At 30.8% G+C, this 13,259-nt stretch overlaps 1 protein-coding gene across 1 annotated transcript; it reads right to left on the minus strand.

The window, feature by feature from the left end:
• Positions 1-855: 855 nt before the first annotated feature.
• On the minus strand, positions 856-3,628 carry LOC108813674 (uncharacterized). The gene is made up of 3 exons (XM_018586303.2): positions 3,291-3,628; positions 2,306-2,882; positions 856-1,969 (listed from the first exon to the last, which is right to left on the minus strand). The coding sequence occupies exons 2-3, from the start codon at positions 2,843-2,845 to the stop codon at positions 1,115-1,117; spliced, it is 1,395 nt and encodes a 464-aa protein (XP_018441805.1). The 5' UTR covers positions 2,846-2,882; positions 3,291-3,628; the 3' UTR covers positions 856-1,114.
• Between the last annotated feature and the right edge of the window lie 9,631 nt (positions 3,629-13,259).

A 13,259-nucleotide genomic window follows, 5' to 3' on the forward strand; every position in this document is an offset into this window, starting at 1 on the left:
GGTTAAAAGGATTCACATTCTGCTGGTTTTTCTTTCTAACTCGTTCAGTTTTTGTTTGGTTATTTTGTTTTTAGCTTGTTTGGGTAACAATATTAAGAACCAATTAGTATTCAATAAATTTTAATTCAAATTTGATTCTAGTTTGATTCTGAATTTTCGGAGAATTTTTGATAATTTAGATAAAATTAGATATTCAGTTTGTCAGATTAAATTTTAATAATTTTGATAAATCTAAATATTTTAAATTAAAAATATTTCAGAAATTATGTTTTCTCGAATATTTCAAATAGTTTTAAAATATTTTGGATAAAAATATTAGAGTAATAGATTTTTATAGTTTCGTTTATAAGAAGTATTTTAAAATATGTGATAGTTTTGAATTATTTGATGTTTTAGAAAATTTCTGTTATTTCAAATTATGAGACGTTTTAAAATTTTAAAGTTAATTTTAATTTTATTGAAAACTATTTAACTAATTAAATTTTAGAATATTTTATATTATTGGTTAAATGATTTTAAATTATATTTTTATAATATTTTTAAAGAAAAATAAGTTTCTTAGTACTTGTTCACTAAGCCTAAACATCACTAAGTTTTCACTAAGCCTAAACATAACTAAGTTTAACCATCGTGTATTATGAAATAAATGGAGTATTTGTTAGATATATAAACTACATTTGTATTTGGTTTTAGTTCAGTTTAAACTTTCGATTTCCAAAAATATTAAGAACCACATCAGTTCAGTTTTGAAAAAAATCCAGTTTGGCTTTCAGTTCTACGTCCATGCCTACTGCTAATAAACAAATCCAAACCAAGTATAATTCAAGTTCTATATATCATAACAAAAAAAATCAATTTAAACCAAACTAAACCGGAACTGAATACACTCTTACAGAACTGTGTCCTGTCCTCAAAGAAAGGTGACAGAGTTCACACTATTATCCTCAAACTGATCTGTTAATAATGTTATTTATTAACAAAGGCCTATAAACTCTCTATCTCTCTACCTGTAAAAAGCAACACAACAACAACAGCAATAAGCAGCAGCACAACAAACAAAAGAAGAAGAAGACACAAGTGAAAAAAAGAGTTTGAAAAGCTCCCGTCTTCTCCCCTAAGCAATCATCCTCCCTCCTCCTAAAGGCAACCGCCATTGTCTATGCCAATACACAGAAACTCTCGACCACATCGGAAACCCAAAAGTAAACTCCAACGGCCTATCAGCCGGACCACCAACTATCAACGGCAACCACAGATACCTCGAATCTCTCAAATCCGCCGGGTTCCACCTATCCGCCATAAATATAAACGCACCGGGAACACCAGGCAACGGTATCACATACGTGCTCTGCGAGAAAAATGTCGTCATCCGAAAAACCTTGTTCCCACCAACACAAGGGTTCCCCAACGTCTCCCACGGTCCCATCACCGACTCTGCTGCATGAGCCAACGCTTCGTTTGGCGCCCAACCCGTACAGCCAGACGTGACCATGTAGTAAGTGTTCTGGTGTTTGAAAACAGCCGGCGCTTCTCTGTGTTGTCCCACCATGATCCTCTTCATAACCGGTTTCACGTCGAGGTAATCCTCGGTCAAGGGACCGATGTGGAGCACGCTGTTGTCCTCTGACGAGTATATCAAGTAGGCCGTGTTATCGTCGTCTTTGAAGATGGTCATGTCTCTGCTGTCGAACCCGTGCGGTGATTTGCTGTATAAGTAATCGAACGGACCCGTTGGTGCGTCGCTTATGGCTACACCGACGGAAGCTTTCGTGTAGTTTGCATCGTCTATATGCATCCACATCACGTACTTCCCTGTTCCCGAGTTGTATATCACTTTGGGACGCTCGAGGACGTTGGATTTGTGTAAGTCATGTGTCTCGTCCGTCTCTTCGGCTGCTAATACAACACCTTCATTCTTCCATGTCCATAAGTCTTTCGACGAGTAGCATCCAACACCTATTATATCAACCTGAAAACAAGTACAAAAAACTCTTCTTTTATTACATTCCAATGAGAACGACACGATTTTTTCAAACCGATTTTTTTAAAAATCCATCTACACGTTAAAAAAACGCTCTAGACGTCCGCCTAAGCACTAATCATGTACTCCGTCCGTTTCATATTAAGTGTTGTTATAGAGAAAATTGAAAATATGCAAAATTAAATGATTTCTTAATACGTGTGCAGAAATCTAAAACGACACTTAATATGAAACAGAGGGAATATAAGACTACTAACCACCGCCTAGAGCATTGTTACATTTTAACTCTAAAATTGCAAGAGTGAGACGGTAGTAACAACTTACTCGAGCGGGTCCGTTCTTGTAAGAGAGATACGTTGGTCCATCTTTATATTCACCATACCAATAGTAACTATTGGAGATTTCATCAAACAAAATGCCACCACCGTGTGCTTGAATCGGATTCCCTTCCGTGTCCAACCAAATCTTCCCAGGGAAGAAGTTGTGCAGCAATGTGTCGTTACCATCTCTGGTCGGACCAAAAGCTGATCTCGTGTCCGGAAAGAAAAGATGGCGGATCTGCGAGTTCTCGTCGAGAAACTCTTCGACTAAAGTGGTTGGTCTTTTGGGTTTGCGTTTGATGGCTCGTGCAGAACGCTTCCTAGGAGGTGGCATGTGAATGTTCTCTTCTTCGACTCGTTCTAGCTCGCGGACGATGGGATGGTGGGTTAGTAACCGAGAAGAGACTTCGAGATCTACGCTGTAGTTTCTGCTGTATAAACTGATGAGATGAATCGTGAAAACACATCCCACGAGTGTTGACACTAACGAAAACGGTGAGCAACGTAGTAACGGTGGCTTCTTGTTGTGTTTGCTCTTTGCCATCTTTCTTTAAAGATGTATCTCCTCCACTGTTCGCAACCTATTCAGATTCAATACACCCAAAACAAAAATAATAATATTAAGCAAAAAAAAAAAACATGTCCTTTTTTACTTTTATTGGCAACAGCAAAATGTTTTCTTTTAAGTCAAAAAAGAAAATGGTCTATGACAAATGAAGAAACTGTTCTAATTCCTCTTTAGGGAGATAATATTTTTTCTAAAAGTGTCGTGTGGAGTTACATGTATAGTGTTAAATTCATCAAATTGTAGTTCGTTTGGGAGATAATCAAACCCGGTTTAAGAGATTCATCCGGTTTAAGGAGTTACATTAATGCAATCAATTCATCAAGTTGATTAGCAAAAAGTTACCAGATCTAAAACAAGTACTTAATTTCCAGCAGAAGATGATATAAACACACAGACAAATTAGGAGACAAAGGGATCTTACCTGAAAGACCAGCCGGAGCCTAATTTTTCCGACCGGGATGTCCTTAACGGCGCAATCAAACACCAAACTTTCAGTTTTACATGTGGTTCAGATTGTCCGGAGAAGAAGGACGAATACGGAGCTAAAATTACAGCAACCCTCAGGAGTTTGATTAGGGGAAATGAAAGGAATGGGTGGGTCGGGTGAGGTTTGGTTGATAAGGATCTGTCACGGGGACAAAGAAAGGTCTTTTGATTATGATTCAGACGTGCGACCAAAAGAAAGAGACCGATAGTTCATTACTCTCGTCTGATGAGTTTCTGGTGTTTTTCTTTTTCTTTTTCTTGGGATCTTGTTCGGTCTGGTTATTTAACTAATTTATTTTATTTTTCATTTTAAATAAATGTAATGATTGTTTTGTTAATGTATTTCTCCCTGTGTGTAGGATTCATTAATGCTAATTACTTCAACAATTAGTTTGCAAATAGATTATTTTAATTTTTTAGTTTTATCAATAAAGTTTTAACACTTACAATTTTACTTTTTAATTTATGTTTTAGTTTTAAAGACCATGCACTAATTATATCTTAAAAATCAAAATTTATATACAAGATAAAAAGTTAGAACATTTGTATAAATCAGGGACTAGCTTTTATTATAGTCCATATATAGATTATATCAAACATTTAGTTTCTTCTATATCTTTTTTTCTTATCAACTTCTTCTTTATCTAAAAGCTAAATTGTATTCTACAAACTTCTAAATTTCTTATATAGTCGTATTGTTGAACTTTACATCCAAGACAAATCAACCAGATGATTGTTAAAATTTACAAACAAACTCTATCCTTTACCATGTGTTTCAATTTAGTTCGCTAAAGGAGTATTTTATGAATGTAATTTTTTCAATCAATAATTACATAACTATTCATGCAATAAATAAGTGTTAAACCTAACGGCTTTTACTTTAGTAGTTGACCAATTCGTTGTTCACCCTTTTCTGTTCATATATTATGTTAACAGCTAACGAAGCCAAACACTATACTCTTTCTGTTTCAATGCTCAATGCATAGGTGGTTTTAGCCAAAAAATTGTTTCGCATTGTAAATATTTACATAATCCAAAGTAACTTTTGCATTAATTGGATACCAAATCTTGACCTGCACACATTTGTTCGGACTTTTCTTTTTATATTAAAACAATTAAGTTTTTTCCCAATAATTAAGTTTGTATACCAAAATTTATCAATAATTTAATGTAATATAACTTATATTTCTATTAAACCTATGTTTATGTGACTTATATATTATTACTATAATTTTTATAATTTTTTCATTTATAAAAAAACATTTTGAAAACATTATTATGTAAGAATACTATTTCACATAATTTTTGTTTTATTTCTAAATTTGAAATTTGTATGGAAATTAACTCAAATTGGACCTACATAATATAAGATCTTTTTGAGATACTGTTAAACACACAAAAAATATATATTTTTTTTAAATTAGCAATAGTATATTGTACTTCAAAATAGTTCTGTAGTAATGATTTTATTTGGAATTTACTTGAAATACGCTAATTTGGATTATATATATATATAATTTTTTTAATTTGAAATAGAAATGGATCTCTCTACCAAAATATTTTTAAAATCTTTGCAAAACATATTTTAGAAATTAATCATTTAAATTTTCATTATCATTAAAATATAGTTAATAGTATTTTATATAATATTAAATTAAATTTTCGTCTCTAAATCAAAACTAAATTAAATTTTAGTTTCTACTAATATTTTATGATAACTAAAATTTAAGTTACTTGATAGAAGATTTTTTTTAAATGATTCTGAATTTTTAAAAAATATTTTTTAGAATTTTCTTAAAAATTACTTTTATTTTTTTAAAAGATAAAAGTTAATTATGACTATATGAATAATGTGTATTATAGTTCTTTGAACCTAGATGAAAAGATACAGTTTATAATTTTCCTTTTAAAATAAAATCATGGTTATATTTTAGCAACAATTACATCAGAAAAATTAAATATCACACGTTAGAAATATAAAAAGAAGCATATATTTTAAAAGAAAAATCAGGAAAAGATTTCATTAACAATATGTTTAATTAGTTGTTTAAGAAAAGAACAAACTAAAATGCAACCACACTTATTGTTATGATATTATTATGCAAATAAAAAAAAATCTATTAAAATAATTAGTTAGGAGTGGTGCAACTTAAAAATCACACATGAAAAAGTTATGATTATGTTTTAGTCGATAACATTATTTATGGAGTCTATTTATTTAACTCATTTCATATTATTTTATATTTATTTTAAATTTTAAATTTAATAATTATATAGGTTTTTATATTTTCTTTAGAATACTTATAATTTATATTTTTAATATATATATATATATATATATATATATATATATATATATATATTAAAAGGCTGTATATCTGTCTATTAATATGGTAGATAAAACCAAAAACATTATTTTTTATGTTTTAGGGATTCTTGATAGATTTCATTTATTAGTGTTGTTTAGTATGTGGAGGTATATTTCCTAATTGGGTTGGTATTTATTTTTTATGCTTTATGAATATTTTTATTACACGTGATAAAATATCAAAATTCAAATGGCTTGCAGAAATGAAAGGAACCTGGACATGTCTGTTAGCTCAAAAAAGCCTGAGTAGTTTGATTTTACTTATTAAAGCTTCTGCATGACAAATTGTCCATCACCAAATCTTACACACACACACAAAATCATATAGTTAGGAAGTACTCATTTAATTTTTTTAAAGAACATCATAATATTTTGTTCAAAAAAAGGAACATCATAATATATTGTGCTGCATATTTATAGGAATGAATTCAAAAATCAAATAACAAATACGATTGACTATTATTAGTTGTTAGACAACAATATAATCTAAATGCTTCAGAATGTTAGGAAAAATATATTTCATAAAAAAAATTAAAAGTACAGTCTAAAACAAAAAATCGTAGATGGACGAAGTCATGACTTCAATTTTAATAGATAAGATTGTGTGACCAATCCAATAAAATATGACTTTTAATTATCGGTTGAAATTATATATTAAATACTACTTTTAAAAAAAAATTAACTTTTTGATACTGACACTTTTAACTAAAACTATCTACATATTAAAATATTAAAATAGAGGGAATATAAGCTTAATGAAGCCAAAACTTCGATTATTTAGTTATCCATATTTATTCTTTGATCAATAACGGGGAAAATGTTCATTTAATTCCTGAAGTATTTAAAATTAACATTTTTATTCCTCAACTATCTACTATGCAATTTAAATCCTTAAATGGTCCTTGACTTGGCAACATTAAGCTTGAGAAAAGTCCACGTTAAAACAAAAAGACAGACGTTAGAATTAATTTTCTATAATTGTTTTGTTTATTTTCTTCATATTTTCTTCATCAAATCAAAACCTCTATCTTTAAATAAATTTACTCCAAATAAGAAATCCAGAATCCTAGATCATTTCAACACTCATAGGGTCTTTAGTCCAAAGTCAGGAACTGAGGTTTCGATGGCGTAAACTGAAGGAACACTGATCTGAACCGAGAGGGAAAATGAAACAAGCAGAAGGAAGTGATGATAACAAAGCTAAGTGAGATGTTACGTGGTAGCTTTTTTTTGGTAGAGATGATTTTGATGTAAATAAGAAGAACAATAATAATAAAAAGTTGATACAATATACCTCTTGAGCTTGGCACTTGAACACAAACGATTGAGACAAATGTTGGTAACACATAAACTTGAGAAACAAGATAGATTGGTTGATTAGTTTTGCTTGAAAATCTGGGATTTCCTCCAAAGCTATACAAGTTTCATTTGTCTTCTTAAGGATTTGTTTGTTTTCTTTTTTTAAGGTTTCTAATTTCGTACTCTGTTTTCCAGGACATCCAAGAAACAAAATTCTCAATATTCAATTTCAAATTCAATTTCATATGAGAATTTTAAAATTTTGCTTAAGAAAAATGTGTAATCAGAAAACAGGCAGGTACAACTTTGTCAAAATAGATTCAAGGTTCTGTGTTTAAGTTAGGGGAAAATCAATCAAGGGGTTTGGCTTTTGATTTGTAGATTGAGAGATTGAGATTTTATTTGGGGAAGAAGGTGACAAGAAAGGAAACAAATCGGGATCACTTCTAAATTTAGCGTTTGCCGTTTCGTTTTTAACGTGAACTTTTCTCATGTTTAATTATGTCAAGTCAACAAACATTTGGGATTTAAATTGCATAGTAGATAGTTGAGGAATAAAAGTGTTAATTTCAAATACTTCAGGAATTAAACGATCATTTTCCCATCAATAACGTATGAATTTTGAACTAAGTTTCATTTATAGTATAGCTTTATCCCAACTCAACATTTCATTCAACTAGGCCTACATTCAACAGCATTAGTGATTGTAGTTTTTTCTTTGACAAATCGTGAATGTAGTTATGGGTAGAAACACTTGTGAATGCAGTTATGGGTACAAACACTTGTGAATGTAGCCAATCACTTACTATACATTAAATTTTGAAAACAAAAAAAAAATACCAAATGCAGGTAGTAACACAAACAATTTATAAGATTTAATAAGAAATAAAATATTAAATAGAGAGTGGAGTAAAGCTCAGTCTCCACCGAACCAAAAAGATACATCAGCAGCAACAGCTTCTCCTCCACACCTGGAATGTACTAATCCTTCTACTCTGTTCTATTATACTGATGGCGCTTGGGATGCAGGGTCAAAGAAGGGAGGAATGGGATGGTTATTCAAGGACAAAGACGGCTCTGTACTGGCAAAAGGTTCTGATGCAAGGAGTTATGTTAGCTCTGCTTTGATGGCGGAAGTTGTAGCTCTTAAATCAGCAATATCTGCCACAATCAGCCTGGGTTTCCTCGACTTGAGGTGCCTTTCCGACTCTCGTAGTCTCATCAACATGCCCAATGCAGGTTCTCCTGTAACCGAGCTTCAAGGGATCCTCCACGACATCTGTGTGTTGAGTAGTTCCCTCCTATCTGTTTTTTTGTTTTCACGCCGAGATTGGCAAATGTAACTGCGGTCGGTCTAGCCAAAGCAGCTTTGCGTTTGTTTTTGAACTCTCCCACTCCTTTGGAGTGAGACTTATTTATTTTAACTGAATGAATGTTTGATCAAAACAAAAAAAAATAATTAAATAGATAGTATACATTTTCGTAAAATTTGGTAGATAACAATGACATGTGTTAAATAAGTAGATTTATAAATAGCGGGTGTAAATAAAATTTATAATTACTTTTGTAACTGTTATATGGGTCAATCCATTACTAGTGGGTTAACAATATAAACCCATTGATAAAGAGTCCATGAACATATAGTTAGGCCACAAATTGTCACAATTGGTATAGGGCATGCATGTGTAATTATTCATCACTTCGATCTTCAGTATCACTTCCAATTCCTTTTGGCGCGGCACCGGCCGAAAACAATGAAGTTCATAACGCGAGCGGTTTAGGTGAATTATCTGTTCTTATTCCGAACATCTGGTGTATGTGTCACGGACATTACTCTTATATCGCCTCCGAAGCTCAAAAGAACCAGAAACAACCACTTCTACTCTATATGGCTTTAAGGAAATAAAATTATCAAACTGTCAGTAATGAAACTTTCATCTCAGCAATACGATTAAATTAACCAATCTCCGTCACACGATTCTCTTCTTTTCCTCTTTTCTCTCCTTCGTGTAGATCCACTCGCCTCTATCTTCCTCTCAGTTCTTCAACACCCAAGCCAACCACCAAGCTCTCTTCGATTTGGACCCATTTGTTCCTGTTTACTTTTAAGAGACCGGATGCCAAGAACCACAAACAATGACCATTGGGCATCTTCCTCGATCAATGAATTAGTGTAATACTCTCTCTCTCTCTCTCTCTCTCTCTCTCTCTCTCTCTCTCTCTCTCTCTCTCTCTCTCTCTCTCTCTCTCTCTCTCTCTCTCTCTCTCTCTCTCTCTCTCTATATCTCTCTCTCTCAACATAAGTTTTAGTTGAATCATGTAGTGTCCACGTAAAGATTTGGATTTTGAGATTTAATATAATGTTATTATACGCTGAACTGAAGCATGTAATTGTAGAAGAAATGGTTAATGAAGATTGGTACAACTTGTAATACAAACGGTTCAACTGGTACAAATCGTGTATTCTTTTAAAAAGTGCAAGTAGTAAAACTGGTACAGACAGTATCATTGAGATTGTTCATATGAAACATACAATTAGTAAAACTGGTACAACTCTAGTAATATATACAATATTTCTATTGATTCAACTAGTATAACTCGTAATATGACAAATAAAAATAATAAAACTGGTGTTACTAATATAACTAGTACAACTGCTAAATGGCAATGTTATTTTTTTTTTCAAGTAACTTCGATACTAATCGAGGTGTGGTAGTACATTTTGATCATTATTTAGATGTGGGAGATGAAGTTTGATGGAATAAAAATACCGACATATTTCTACTTTAGTGATGAAAGAAAGTTACGAGAAGGTGACTTATAATTATCGCTTGGTCGATAAAACAGGCATGATTTCATGATGATGGATGAAGCTGCGAGCAAGCTTCAACCATATTAATTTCTATTGGTAGTGGATCCTAAGAAGTCATGTTATATCTTGGATAATAAAGTTTTTTCGGATATTTATTGGAAGTATATAAAATTCATGTGGTCTAGTGTCTTGCACATGGAACTCACAAAATTTGTCTCAGAAAACCAAAGTAACAAGCTGTTTTTTAGGAATGAGTAAACTTTAAGTGACGCCAAAATGATGATATGGTTGGAGTTGAGGAGTAGGCGATTGTTACTCATATTCAAGAGGATAAGAATGAGAAAAGCGATGAAGTGGGTAGTGAAATAGACGGATATCGAAGAGTTGGTGGTTGTAATTATACCTGCTGAAAAAATCAGTTTTTAAATTCTGTGTGGGATGCTGGTATTGATATTACTTTGCATCAAGAATTTGCAACAAAGGATCAATTGAGAGATTTAGTGGACAAATATGTGTATAAGAATTGGTTTTATTGATGTTAGATAGAATTGTGGCTGTGTATAGCATTCACAGACATCACCAATTATGTCAAAAAGGATTTCCATTTTCGATGCATGTTACACATTACTCTGGTTTTTTTAATTAAATTGGCTATAATGACTAATGATAATCTCGCTTGTTTGACATATGGATTACATGTACTAATACATAAGATGTTCTTGTTTAGATGCTTCATTTCTTGGTTAAGGAGAATGATTGGAGATAACTTAGAGAACAAGATATGTATTTTGTGGACTAGGTGTTAAAGACCGTTAAAGTCTGATTATGAAATGGAACTCAAACCGCGAATATTATTTGAGTCCTATTATGATAAAGATTATTGTTTAGAAATTTGTTATAAGATTTAGATAAGATCTACTCTTAATAGAATTAGTTATATGTCTCAGTTTTGTGTATATGTACATCTCTTTTATATAGCACTAGATCATGACCCGCCCGACCGGGCGGGATTTAATTTGTTTTAACGCATAACATATATTCTATAGTAGTTAATACAATTTGAGGTTTGTCTTTTTCACATAATGTAGTTTTATATAATTTCGAGAAGTTTGTCTTATTCTATATTTGTTTTTATTTTCTTTTGTGTTAGATTTTCAGAGTTTTCTCCGATTGTAGTGATGATATGTCTCATGAATTGTTTCTGATTTGTCTTTAAAACATAGCAACAAAGATTAACCGTGCGGATACATAAATGTTTTATATTGGTAAAATAATTTAAATGAAACTGTATTAATCGGATTTTTTTTATAGATTCAATTTGTTTTTATTAATAGAAAAGTATTATGAATTTGTATGCAAAAATTCAATAAATTAAAAAATGACAATGTGTTTTTTTAATAAATCTAAGTGCAGAAAAATTATACAATTTCTATTAATGTTCTTATCATTTTCAATTCACTTCTATAATTTTTTCGAAAAAGTAATAGAAGAATGAGTTCTATTTTAATTTTAATGTTTTCGAATGTTATTTGTTATAGAGGAAATAGTATTTTAATATTTAAAAATAGGATTATATCTTATTTTGGAGTGAATGAAATCTACATTTTTAAAAGCAAATTATATAAGATGGCTTGATTGGTGATATATTATTAGAAAAGAAAGTTATATGATTTTAACTTTTACTTTTTTCGGTATATTGAAACATGGGCTTAAGCCCATCCGAAACTGGACCAAAGCCCAGCCATTTATACTTCAATTTATTTGTATAGCACAAATCCTTATAATACTGAACTAATCGTTAAACAAATATCAAACATCCATAAACCGTCAAAGGCAATAGATTGTTCAGCGAGGATGCACTCTAATGTGTTAAACAAATGTTTGTTTTCATTTTTTTATGGACACATTTTGGTGGGAGGAAATGAATATTCCCTTACCTATTAAGTTAGATACAATAAATACAAAATCCGAGATTTGATTGTGCGTAGTTGATTGCCACGGAGATCTTCTTAAATTTAAATTGATGTTTCTGTTATTGAAATCCCATAAATACGTCAAGTTACCTATTAAGTTAGAAAAACATAAATACATAATCCCATGACACCGAGATTTTAGGTAAAAGTAAAATAAACTTGGAGAAAGAGGTTTCCCATATTTATGATATCTTGTCAACGAGATTTTAGTATCTTAAGTTTAAATTGATGTTTATGTTATTGAAATATAAATATACGTTTAATTATTCTATTTAGTGTATATTCACAATTTGGTGAAGGGGCTTTCCCATAATCGATTATTTTTAAAGAATAAACTGATATATCTATTATTGAAATAAGAATATACGTCAAGTTATTATATTTAATGTATATTCATTATTTGAGCATCAAGGAAAAATATATTTTGATATCTTTAGTATTGAGTTTCAAAAAAAAGTACCGATGTGGTTCAAACATATTCCTCAGTTATTGGTTAATTGAATCCATTGTTATGGGAGATAATTGGACCAAGATATTAAAATTGTACAATGACTCGTTTCGGACTCGTTTATATTTTTAATAACATTGTTAATATTTATTTGGATCCATCAATTCTTTTATATATTTAATTGTAAGAATGCAGACTCGTGTAATATTTATATGTAATATTTATATTGGAGACACTTGTTGTATTCTTTGAATATAATAAAAGAGAGGGATTGTTATATTTTTACTATATAAATATGATAATGTCAGTAAACTGTAACGAAAGAATAGATACTTTGTTAATAATATATTTGTACTATATAAATATGATAATGTCAGTAAACTGTAACGAAAGAATATATACTTTGTGGTTTAAAAAAAAAAGAATAGATACTTTGTTAATAGTTTACGGTGGAGTTTAGGAGTTTTGTTAATAATTTACGGTGGAGATTACGGTGGAGATTAGGAGTTTTGTTAATAATGTTCAAGGAAAAAATAGTAAAAAAAATGTGAAAGTAAAAATGATAGTTACGGTGGAGTTAGATGGCACATGCTTGATATTAAACTCTTTAAGGGAAAAATTAAATGAAAGGTTAAGATAAGAATAATAATGTGATGTCCAATTTAAAAATCTACCTAGAAGAAATTAGAATGTTTCTATTTTAATAAGATAGATTAAGACACAACAATAATGTTTTTTTTTTGTTTTAACAATAGTCATGCTCTTAAGGAACGTTAGTTTATATCGTGACATCAAATCACATGACCGTCTGGATCGGTATTATTGCAATAGGTTGATCGTATTATACACATATTGTTTCTAAATTATCTCCAAACTTCTTGACACTGCAAACACAGGATGCAACACACAAATCTACAACTACAAGTCCTGTGTTTGTAGGAATTTACTGACTTGATTGTCCATCTTTGATATACTTTATTAGTTGCCCTTCATAATTGGACTGT

Source organism: Raphanus sativus, chromosome 6 (genome assembly GCF_000801105.2).
Source record: "Raphanus sativus cultivar WK10039 chromosome 6, ASM80110v3, whole genome shotgun sequence".
NCBI classification, from domain to species: domain Eukaryota; kingdom Viridiplantae; phylum Streptophyta; class Magnoliopsida; order Brassicales; family Brassicaceae; genus Raphanus; species Raphanus sativus.